Source organism: Lytechinus variegatus, chromosome 2 (assembly GCF_018143015.1).
Source record: "Lytechinus variegatus isolate NC3 chromosome 2, Lvar_3.0, whole genome shotgun sequence".
In the NCBI taxonomy this organism is placed as follows: domain Eukaryota; kingdom Metazoa; phylum Echinodermata; class Echinoidea; order Temnopleuroida; family Toxopneustidae; genus Lytechinus; species Lytechinus variegatus.
Window position 1 is genome coordinate 104,791 of NC_054741.1, and position 13,186 is coordinate 117,976.

A 13,186-nucleotide genomic window follows, 5' to 3' on the forward strand; every position below is an offset into this window, starting at 1 on the left:
ATATTCTCTCCTCTCACTGATTCACGTCACCTCTGTCATTGTCTGCTGTCATCTCTCTTGCTCGCAGTGGCGTACCTCAGATTTTCCAGCAAGGGGGAGGGCAAATTCGTCCGCCCAAAAAAATTGACAAGCAACCAAAAAAAAAGTCTACAAGAACAAATGAAGGATTTCGTATCAGGAAAAATTTTGGCCAGCCAAAAAGTCTTCAACCACAAATAAAGGATTTCGTATCAGAAAAAAAATTTACAAGCAAAAAAAAATAAAATTCAAGACCAAAGTAGCAGGCCATCTGTGTGTCGCTCGTCAGGGGGGGGCACTCTCTCCCATCTGACCCCCCCCCCCCCGCCGTAGGTACGCCAATGCTTGCTTATACCATGGTCACATTTGTTCCACGGCGGCCGTACGGCGAGTCGAAAACAGCCGTTTTATCCATTTTGATTCAAACCACCAATATGTAGTTGGACAAAAAAATGTTAAAACGGCTGTTTTCGACTCGCCGTACGGCCGCCGTGGAACAAATGTTACCATGGCATAATGGCTCGTGAGGTGCTGGTTTGCACAGCAAACCAGCCTGAAAGGTCGAGCGAAGCTTCTGCAGCCTCCGTAGACATAGTCTGCTATGCAGACTCGTTGAATCAGCTGAGGTACACACACTGCTGATGTGGGTCTACATTTTTAGACTAATGTTTGCTCGACTCACTTTTCCCTTGCCTTATCGTTCCTTAGATACATGTATTTAATTTGATATATAGATATTAGTTTGATTCGTATAATCACAATATTTATCTACCGTCTGTTACCAAGTATTGTTATCTTTGTCTTTTTTTGACTTAGATTTTGACTATATTTTCATGTATTATATGATGATTTATAGTTTTTATGTTTTCCTTTGGTCATTGATGAAAAACAATTTTATGCTGATCTTTTGTACCTGAATGTTCTAATAAACAAATAAAGGTGTATATTTGTCAATAAGTAAATATTTGGTCTTAACTAAGACCCAACGGTGGATCATATCCTGAAGGCACAAAGATGAACCACTGAAGTCAGACAATGAATTAAATTGTCCTGATTAACATCATGACAATTAACTGTAAGTATGAATGTCTTCAGTTAAGTTTTAGTGCCGGAATAAACATTTGCTTGTGCTTTGTGAAGGCTTGTTTGTGCTTATCCCTCACTCGGCGATATCTGCATTGCGACAACGACAGAGTAAGCCCGAGAGTAAGCATATATGGGTATACGATCAACGTTAGGCCTAATTTGGTAGTCTTTTGAAGAAGTGTACAAGGCTAGTACTAAGTAACTACATGTAGCTAGCTACAATCACTGTCAGTGTCACTACGTCAAACCACTAGTACGAGTTTAGCTAGCTACTGTACTACTAGTATACGGTACCGGTTACCGTACATTGTGAGCAGAGGCCGAGAAGACAGTGACAGTGCATAATATTCCGATTTTGTCTCTAAAATGGACGTCCATCATTAAAAAATACAATACCTGTATCATTTAACTGAAGAAAATGAGTTTAGGTTCAGTAACAATCACTGGGATAGCACAAAAGCACGAAATACTTTCTATTTGGTGATTTTGTTGTAACTTAGTTCGAGCAATCCGATTTTCTTTCGAGCTCGCTGGTATGGTACGGTATCTGCAAAAGCGCTAACGAGTACTCGCACGAGATGGGTTTTTCTCTTAATTATGGTATGATTTAGGAGTAGACTGAATAGATTATGCCTAATATCACTGAGAAATACGACAAAAAAAGTTCTAAGAGGCATAGCGAGAGCTTTTAATATAAAGGATGGGAACAATTACTAAGGAAAATGTTTCTGAAATTGAAAATCCCATTTGAAATCGAAACAAACTTCGAGATAAAAAAAGTGAATTTGAGCTGTAGAGGAACGGGGGGGGGGGGGGGGGGGGGGGGTAGCACCCTCCCCCTCTCCATCGAGAACCATTAAAACATTTATTGTGGTAAAATAACGGACATACGTAAGTGACCTGACCCTTGGTTATATGCAGAATTTTTTTCGGGGGGGGGAGATGCATAAAATAAAAAAAAAATTGAAGTGAGAAAAGCGACCGAGCTTGTCATTGCGTGTTTCCGTTCTGTTAAGAATGTTCAGACTTTTCGTGGCATATATTACCTTCATTTGGGAGTGAAACACATTTTTTTTCAACTTGTAAGATTTTACTGAATAAGCATACCCCCCCCCCCCCCGTTGAAAAAGTTGGATCCACCCCTAAACTTCAATAGTGATGCTGTGATTAAAATGATTGACGGAGCGAATGAGGGAAAACCAAGCAATAAAACAATGGAAACGAGTCAGGAAGTGGCAGTATACATAAATTAAATAAAGAAATATATCCAATGAAGTGACATTAAATTTCGCAGTACGTTTTTCATGAATGTGTAAGAATGAAAAAAATAAAATAAATCAATCAGCTAGAAATGTGGAAAGATAAACTTACCTTATTAATCTAATGCACAACATAGTTATAGTTTGAACATCGGGTATAGTCGAGGTCGACCTGGCATCATCATGGGTGAGGGGTAGTTTGCAGGCACAGACCCTCATTGGAACAAGTGTGCCTCCACGCAAAGACTAGCACATACAAAACTTGCTGTTTCAATCCTGAGCGAGAGAGCCTTCAGTACACAAGGCATGAGTAGGCTGCACATTCAGACCCTTATTTCGAGTGAAGGGTTTGCCCAGCAGACTAGGTGAGGGGTGGGTTATTTCTATTTCTTCAATCATCAGTTCTTCTAATTTATCCATCATTTGATTTCATCAGTCAGTATCAACCTCTCTTGTAACCACACGTACACATACGCCTGCTATCTATACACAACAAAAAAAGTAAGTCCCCCCTAAATCAAATTGGCGTAACTTTTGAACGGAATTATTTTGAGATATGATATTCCGTAGGTGGTTTTCTACACTCATTAGGCAACTCCTGGGGAAATATGAGATTGATCAGTTGAGTCATGCATGAGTAATCAAAGATTGAATTAAAAATGACCATTTTTAAAAGTCACAAGAGTCGTGTTTCAGATTGTGCAAATACAATGTTGGACAAAAGTTGTTTTTAAAGTGAATTTTATGGTGTTATATTCGTTTACTATCCATCACTTAGCCACTCCACACACAATTTTGATATCGTATGTTCATGGTTGAGTGAGCACATTGTATTGCAGGGGCTGCGGAAGCGGGGGAGGGGGTTCAGCCCCCCCCCCCACTTGAAAAAAAAAACATGTACAAAAATGTATAAATGACCATACGATTGTGATTTTTGCATGGTCAGCCCCCATCCTCCCACTTTTGGCTCAGCTCCCCCCCCCCCAACTTTGAAATCCGTTCCGCGGCCCCTGTATTATGACGTATAATCATAGGGGGTTATGGTAGTATCCCTTACAACTTTCTACATCATGTTAAAATATGAAAATGTTGGTGGCTCCCCCGATTATAGGCCCCTCCCCCATTTCAAAATTCTGGGTCCACCACTAATTTGCCCATAAATTAAACTGATCATGAGAAAATGTTACGAAAAGAATGCATTTATGCCGTATAAAGAGTATCCATTCCTAAGTTTTCGAATGTGCTCGCTCAACCATGAAAATGTTTTAAGTTCGGAAAGTGTGTGGTGATAGAAATGATGGATGATAAAACAAAAACATTTGAAACCGAATTTGCCCTCAACATTCACTTTATTAGCCTTTAAAATGAGACTGTGACATTGAAAATACCGATTTTTCCACTTCGATGCGTGCCCACTCATCCATGAATAAACATATCGATTTCATTTTTGCACAGAATTCTGCCCATAGGTTGATAAACATTACTGCCAAATGACATTGCTAAATACAGCCTTGAAAAAAAGTTCCACCATATTGAATGAGGGGTTACTTATTCTTAAACATATATGCACCCATAATGTACACAAGTCTATGAGAGAAGAAGTAAAAATTTTCACAAATATGAAATAAGGGTTTTTTTTCATGGACGGTTTTTGCTACTTCTGCCAACAGTTATTTCATGAAACCTCGCACATGGCTTCAGAGCAACACTATCCAAAAGGCGCGCACACCAAAATAACCATTTAACACGGCACAGAGTGGGGCCAAGGCTTTGAACTTTCTTCTCATTTGCATAATTTTAGAATATTGTGTGCTCACTGATGCATTAAACATCGGGATTTTCATAAAAATCAAATCAAATGAACTATGCAAGGATGTCTTTAACAGATATCCATAGTTACGAATTGCATTTTTTCCAATAACGTAAAAAAGAGAGCATCACATTCCACATGTTCATTCAAGCGTGAATGTTTAATTAAACGCCTTTGAATCATTGAAGCATGTTAAATGGTCGTGAACATTACGAAAAAGTTGAGAAAAGATCATTTTCAGTTACCAAAATGAAACAATACTTGCCTATGATATTTGAAAATCGTATTTTTTGTTTTTAATAAATGTTCATTGAACCGTGAAACGATGAATACTGTTGAAGATACTCTTCCCAAAAATAACTGTCATCATATTCTTTCATTCTTACTGATATAAATGTGTAAAAATCCAATTATTGCAAATTTGGACTTGTGTTTATTCAACCGTGAAATTTAGCCAAAAAAGTTGTATCGTACTTTAGAAAGTACCTTTTACAAGCCTTCTGACTATTTTTTATGATAAGAATGTGGAATTAGTTCCAGTAAAATGGAATCAAAGGGATGATATTTGGCTTGTGACTTTTGAAAAGTGACATTTTTGCCTTCTGACGGTGCTCACTGAAGCATGACGCAAAATAAGTCCACAACTTTTACTCAGAGGGTAGCTTATAAAATTACCTACACGCTCATGTAAAAATATACTAAAAACTCGCATTGGTTCGGAAATTATTTATGTTTGTTTAAGGGGGGACTTACTTTTTTTGTTGTGTATATATCTTAATTTCTCTTAATCTCTATTAAGACGATCCCTTTATTTTATTCCTCAATATCAATAGTTCCTGTCCTCTTCTATCGCTCTTAATTTTTGTTGAATATCTTGTCTATCCCCTATTTTATTCACTATCAATTATGATACTTCCAAAAGAACGGCACGATACCAAATTGAAGACAAAAATAAAGAATAGAACATAACATTTTAATAAACGAACATGTTCCGAGGTGTCGCACCTCATCCTCAGCCTGAAAATTATTAACAGAGTCATTGCTATTTATACTGTTAGGATGTCAATTATAAATTTCAAGAATGTAGTTACACAGGATTATAAGGTGTGAATTCAATTGTTCAATGGAATGCAGTAAAAAAAAAGTCTATGGATTCATCAGATAGGGGTGGGTTAAATTAAATGGATAACATTATTTGGAAATTGCACACCTGTTGGTTTAGTTGAGGTTGTTTCCATTTGATGAAAAGCCCTTCTTTTCTTTTTAGTTGAAAATCTGTTTGAGCAGTATCGAGAATTTTGAAACAATGGGTATTTCATTCTAACTAGCATTGGGGTGACGATTGCAAGTGTCTCCAGACATGGTAGACAGTGACTGTGTGTAACTACATGTACATTCTTGAAATTTATACTTGACATCCTAACTGTATAAATACCTATGACTCTGTTAATAATTTTCAGGCTGAGGATGAGGTGCGACACCTCGAAACATGTATGTCCTATTCTTTATTTGTGTCTTCACTATCAATTGTTATTGTCTTGTATTCGTCTACCGTTCTTGTTCTATCTCTTTCAAGCATATAGGCCTATACCCTTAAGTATTTTATTTATTCAGATCATTCTTTCCTCTCTGATCTCGCCTTTTCTTCTCTTTAACTTCAATCGTTTCCATCAGTCACACATATATAATATGACGGTACAAGACTCTTACATTGTTTTGTTTCTTCAGCATCAATAAGATCAGGAATGATGTCCTCGTACATGTATATTAATTCCTCTTGAAACGTGGTTAAATTGAACAACCCTAGCTGTATGTGAACTTAACTGGGGTCAATTAATTACACCGTCTCGCGCATTTTGTGGACAATGAATAGAGGTGTGAAGATTATAGAACAGCTAACAATAAGAAGGCTGTAAGTTACACAATGATCTTTTGTGTAACTGTTTGAATAGAACATGTATTAAGCCAATTAAGTCAATCCCGTTATTTTATTCCTCTATATCAATAGGTCCTGTCCTCTTCTATCGCTCTTAATTTTTGTTGAATATCTTGTCTATGTCTATCCCCTATTTTATTCACTATCAATTATGATACTTCCAAAAGAACGGCACAATACCAAATTGAAGACAAAAATAAAGAATAGAACATAACATTTTAATAAACGGAACATAGTCATTGCTATTTATACAGTTAGGATGTCAAGTATGTAGTTACACAGGATTACAAGGTGTGAATTCAATTGTTAAATGGAATGCAGTAAAAAAAATACAAATTCTATGGATTCATCAGATAGGGGTGGGTTAAATTAAATGGATAACATTATTTGGAAATTGCACACCTGTTGGTTTAGTTGAGGTTGTTTCCATTTGATGAAAAGTCCTTCTTTTATTTTTAGTTGAAAATCTGTTTGAGCAGTATCGAGAATTTTGAAACAATGGGTATTGCATTCTAACTAGCATTGGGGTGACGATTGCAAGTGTCTCCAGACATGGTAGACAGTGACTGTGTGTAACTACATGTACATTCTTGAAATTTATACTTGACATCCTAACTGTATAAATACCAATGACTGTTAATAATTTTCAGGCTGAGGACGAGGTGCGACACCTCGAAACATGTATGTTCTATTCTTTATTTTTGTCTTCACTATCAATTGTTATTGTCTTTGTATTCGTCTACCGTTCTTGTTCAATCTCTTTCAAGCCTATAGGCTTGTACCTTTAAATTTAAGTATTTTATTTATTCAGATCATTCTTTCCTTTCTGATCTCGCCTTTTCTTCTGTTTAACTTCAATCGTTTCCATCAGACACACATATAAACCCCTCAAAAAAAGTTTTGCAACTCGTTTTGGGGGTGATATCTTTTTGGTTAATGAAGTATAAAAGATGAAACTGGTATCTTTGGAAAGCTGAATTATTCTTCTTTACAATGACATGCCATTTGCTGTGATTATGTAATCATGGAATATGCAGTCACCCTGAACATCGAGAAAAGTCAGAAGTGAAATGTTGCAAAATGCATTGATTTCCAACAAGAGTCTCCATTTCTATAGAATTTCCACCATGCAGGTGACAGTGAATGCACTCGGTCCATCCTCGAAACAATTGGAAATTCGCTATTGCAAACGACGCATTTTGCAACATTTCATGTCTAACATTGCTGCGTATTATCATGTCTGTGTATTTCATGATAACACTAGCATGACAAATGACACATGATTGTAAAGAAGAATAATCATGCTTTCTAAAGATATCACTTTTACACATGATGATGGCACATTAAGAAATTTATTAGCACTAAAATTTGCAGTATGAGTTGCAGAACTCAAACATGACATGGCAACGAATTTTGCAACATTTCATTTTTTACATTGCTGCATATTAATATCATGTCTGTGTATTTCATGATAACTCTGGCATTACAAATGACACATGATCGTAAAGAGGAATAATCATACTTTCCAATGATACCACTTTTACATATGATGATGGCACACTAAGAAATTTATTAGCACTCAAACTTGAGCTGCGGAACTTTTTTGAGGGGTTTATAATATGACGGTACAAGACTCTTACATTGTTTTATTTCTTCAGTATCAATCTTCCCTATCGAACGTGTACATTATTTATATAGACAGATAGATAAGATCAGGAATGATGTCCTCGTACATGTATATTAATTACTCTTGAAACGTGGTTGAATTGAACAACCCTAGCTGTATGTGAACTTAACTGGGGTCAATTAATTACACCGTCTCGCGCTTTTTGTGGACAATGAATAGAGGTGTGAAGATTATAGAACAGCAAACAATGAGAAGGCTGTAAGTTACGCATCTGATCTTTTGTGTAACTGTTTGAAAAGAACATGTATTAAGACAGTCCATGAATACCCACCCCCAAATTGTCCAATATAGTTGGCATTTTGGGGCCCGGAGTGTTGATGAGGGTGACGATGATGGTCATGAGGATGATATTGAAAATCGTTCATATATTTTGGATAAAAATCACCTGTTGTCGATAAAAAGAGAAACAATTGCAATAATTCCTGGTTGTCTGTTCTATATAGACGAACAATACACAGGGCAACATTAAAATGAATATACATAAACATATTAGCAAGAGATAATTGATATGCACATGGATTAAAACGAGTCAATTCATAAAAAGATACCATTGCAACATTTTATTAATATTACTGAAATACATTTATAGGGAATTATGTTTTAAATGTTTTTTTTACGTTACAGCTATAACGTAAGTGAAATGTTTTATAGTAATGAGAAAACCATTTTTATATGATTTTAACATTTCCCATAAACATTTTTATGATATTTTGTCAATGTTTTGTGCCACGGAAAATGGAGTATATTGGTAAAGCAAGAAAACTGGAAGGTAGTGACTTAATTGACCTCAAAAGGAATAGAATTCCCGGATCATATACACACCAATAATATAAGCCTCGGGTAAGTTGAACTGGAGTTATCATGTTGAGAAGGAAAAGTTAACGAATGGACGGACAGACGGACACCGAGTGTGTCCTTCATACGGGCGGGCGTAAAAAGACGATATAGCCTACAGGGGCAGGCTGTTGCTGGAATGATGAACGGGGAGAAAGGGAACAGAGTAACACTAACAGGCATATAAAATATTTAAGGAAGATGCAAGGGGGGGGGGGACTGAATAAGATTTTTCAGAAACTGCTGATGCTAGGCATTTAAAGCAGGGCCACTTGCGGGTTTTCTTTTTCCGGGAAGGGGGGTTCAAGATGGCCGATCGAAGAGAAAAGAGGGAGAAGTAGGAGGAAGAAGACGACGGCGAGGAGAAGGAATGAAGGATAAAGAAGATAAGGATACAAGAGAAGCAACGGATGATATGTTGAATGAACGAATGAAGGTGATAAAGGTAAAGAAAGAAGAACAGGAAGAAAACAAAGTGAAAGACATAAGAATTGAATGAGAATAAATAATATACGAATGATGATATTGAAAAGTAATCTTTTTGGGGTATAAAATCATGTGTTATCGATAGCGATAAAATGAAATATGGTGGGAAGTGAATAATCTTTGAATAAAAGACGTAACCGATAAACGTACAGAATTTTACAGAAAATGATGGAAATCAAATTTACTAGTTCTTCGAATAAACAACTAATTAAAACACAGAACTGATGAACAGGAAAATGGAAAGCAAATATACTCGTCCTCTGAACGTCGGAATGATGGAAAGTGAATCTACTTGTTCTTGGAATGAACGATGTAACAGATAAAATAAAAATACAGAATCGTTGAATAGAAAAATGAGGGAAAGCGTTTTTTTTTTCTTTAAATAAAAGACGTAACTGATGAAACAATGAAAAGAATTGATGGAACTAAAAAATGATATGAAGGTAATCAACTCGTTCTTGCAGTGAACGATGCAATTAAACTATACAGAATTGAACAGAAAAATGATTGAAAGCGAATGTTCTTTGAATAAAAGACGCAAGTGATTGAATGAAAAAAAAACACAGAATAAATGAACAGAAAATGATTGAAATCGAATGTTCTTTGAATAAAAGTCGTCAGTAATGGAAAAACACAAAAATATTGATGAACAGAAAATGATAGTTAGCAAATCTAGTAATCTCTGTTCCATTCTGAGTAGATCTCGTATCTCATAGGTTGTTTTGTTTATTTAAATGTATGATTATTTTGACTTAATTCTAAATCTCTATTTCATAACTTCATAATAAAACTCAAATCTGAATTAAACTCGTCCTTTGAATTGACTTTGTAACGATTACATGAAAAAAAAGTCAATCAATGAACAGAAAAATAATGGTAATCTAATCGTCCTTTAAATGAACGACGTAACAGAAAAATACAAATACAGAATTCATGAACAGAAAAATGATGGAAAGCGAATCTACTTTGAATAAAAACGTAAGTGATGAAATTAAAAACAAAAAACACAGAATTGATAAACAGAATATGATGGTTAGCAAATCTACTCGTCCTTTAAATAAACGACGTATTACTGATTAAAAATAAAAAAAAACAATGAACAGAAAACGATGAGCATAGGCGGCGGGGGGGGGGGGGACAGATCCCCCTAAATTTGAGGTGGGAGGATGGTTCCCCTCTAAAATTTTAGTTGATAACCTTTTTTTTACTTGTCAAATTTTTTAACTGTGTCCATCACAAGATTTCAGGTGGACCCCTCCTATTTTTGTTGGCTTCCGCCGCCTATGATGGGAAGCGAATCTTCTTCTTTGAATGATGAATAGAAAAATGATGAAAATATTCGTTCTTTGAATGAAATACGTACCTGATTAAAATTACAGAATTGAAGAACAGGAGATAAAAATAAAAGACATAAATTATTATCTACTCCTTTTAAACGGAAGACGTCATTGATAACATATACACTGAAAAATAAACCTTTAGCTAGCTTCATAAATAAACAGTGGAAAGGGAATCTACTCGTCCTTTAAGCCAAAGATGTCACAATAACTGGGTCACTCGGTCAGGAACTGGGCACATGGATTTTTAGCGGGAATTTTTCTGATGCGCGCGCTCGAGGCAGTTTTTCAACCTACTGTCTATCGGGTTGATATTTTGAAGTGCAAATGACTGGATGGTAGATTAAAAGAGAATTGAACAAAGTGGGTTTAGCCATAATGTTGTTAGCCCATCTGATAAATAGACCAAGTGACAATAGAACATCCGTCAGTAAACTGACGGGATCGCATCGGGATCGCTTGAGATTGCGTCTTGTTTTTACCAAAAAGTGTCTAGTGTTGAGGCGAAAAGTACATGGACAAATGGTGATCAGATCTGACTAAAATCTCGTGTTTGACGTGATAATTGGGCCTCTCTTCAGCCAGCGGCCTGCGGGAATTACCGCGGGAATTTCACACGTGAAATTGGCTGGCGGTAATTTTTTGGTTCACGCCTGTCTCGCGGTAGGTGCGTGACCCCTCGGGAGGGTGTCAACTTTATTCCGAGCAATACTGTAAATAAGGTTTTATGTTTTGTATAATTTTTCTGGTATCACAGCACAAATTTGGTCCACACTTTTAGGACTGCTTTTACATATGGAGAAAAGTCCCATACATCACAGTGCGGGTATTTAAATTTTGAGCTAAATATTACAAAATAACAACAATGAGTTCTATCATTTCATTCATGGCTAATGAAACTTGATAAGATACAACATGAAAGTATGATAATGAGAGATTTCCAGCTTATTCCAATTCACAGTTTTAATGACAAACTTTTTTTCAAAAAAACCCCCTTTTGTCAGGTCCCATACATCACAGCGCATATTAATTAAAATATTACATCGTTAATGGAATTATAGATCACTAATTTTTAAAAGATTCTCTGTTGTGCATTTATTTCTTTAAAAACATTTTAAAGTCTCTAAACATCTCGTATGTCACAAGTCAAATAGCTTGGACCTGCCCAAATATTAATTATCGTGAAATCAGGAGAGGCTTACAGTTCGCAAACCACCTTGTTTCATTTAAACATGTAATCTTTTAGCATTGAATATTCTTTCATAAGAACAAAATTTTCAACCTATTTTTTAAGCAAGGAGATATCCATTATTAATGGGAGAGCTTGTAATTTAGAGTATCCTTTTATGTGCAAGAAAGGTTACGGTGTATTTGAAAGACATGAATCCTATTGTCAAGGGGACATTGATTCCTTGAACAAGTCAAATTGTGTGCTTGACAGCAGAAAAATTCAGCAGGATTCATGTCTTTTAAAGGCACCAAAACCTTTCCAGCCAGCAATAAAAAGGATTTGATCAAATTACAAGCTATCCCATTAACAACATGAATCACTATTTTCACGTTTTCTGCCATTTGGTGTAAGCCTTTTTTCGAACCCCTCACAAATGTGTTCGGTGTTTGCTCAAGCATGAACGAAACTTATATTTTTTAATGGCATTTGAAAGATTACACTTCAGATAATCTATTAACAACAAAATATAGATAACATAATTGGAAACAAATGTTAATAGACTTCAAAACTGTTCCGGTTTTTTTTTATGTGCACTGTATATTGAAATATTTTATATTTCATTCATTGTAAAACAATAAAAGCGAGTGGATGATGTCATCAGCCAGTCCCTCATTTGCATACCAACCAGGATGTGCATTTACAAAAAAAATGTTTTGAAGGATTTTATCTTCCAAATAAACTGTGTTTTATGAACATCTTTTATTTAATCTAACTAGAATCAAAATTTTGAAAAAGAAAAATCTTATAACCGAATATAATAAAATTATGATTACAAAATTATTCATCATTTATACTCAAACTCACAGGTTTTAAAGTGATATTAAAAAAAAAATGAACTTACATGCTGACAAATTCTTTGAAGGCAAATTCGTGGTCATCTTTGTAATGCATTGCAAGAATGAAATCACGCACAAATGCTTGAAGTCGTGGATTCTTACCAAAGTCCTACATAAATCAAGGAAACATTAAATAAACAAAATATATCTTAATTTCCAGAGAGTTTTTAATAATTTCCTTGCAAATTTACAGACTATATCCTAAAATCTGCATATGATACTAAATTTATCATATCAAAAATACAAAGTACATTTTCAATATTTTCATTGGGGACCAAACTTTTTAAATTTTAATGGTTTAATTGTTGCCCATTAAAAATGTTTGTATATAAATTTTAGATCACCTCTTTCACACAATAATCATTTCATGATAAGATACTCCATTTTATCTGACAGTGAATGTAATCTGCAATCATCTTAAAATTACCAAAACTTGATACAGATTTTACTTTACGTACTCTTACCTTTCAATTTTCAAAATCAAATACTTTTTAAAATTTCAAGTTTAAATAGAGGAGTAGAGTGCTTTGCTAATGTTAGAATTTAGTCCAGGATAGGCCCCATAGGAAATTGACCAAACCTTGTTTTTTTATATATACAATATTTTTTGATGGTTTCTTGTCAATTCGAGGGTGCTGATTACGAATCTGAATGATGCCACTCGTG

At 35.2% G+C, this 13,186-nt stretch overlaps 1 protein-coding gene across 1 annotated transcript in view; it reads right to left on the minus strand.

Moving 5' to 3' along the window:
- The window catches only part of LOC121406994 (C-Maf-inducing protein-like), an 89,478-nt gene that overhangs the window by 37,613 nt on the left and 38,679 nt on the right, over positions 1-13,186 (minus strand). The window contains exon 6 of the mRNA XM_041597867.1: positions 12,526-12,629. Coding sequence (XP_041453801.1) covers positions 12,526-12,629 — 104 coding nt within the window. The remainder of the gene's footprint in view (positions 1-12,525; positions 12,630-13,186) is intronic.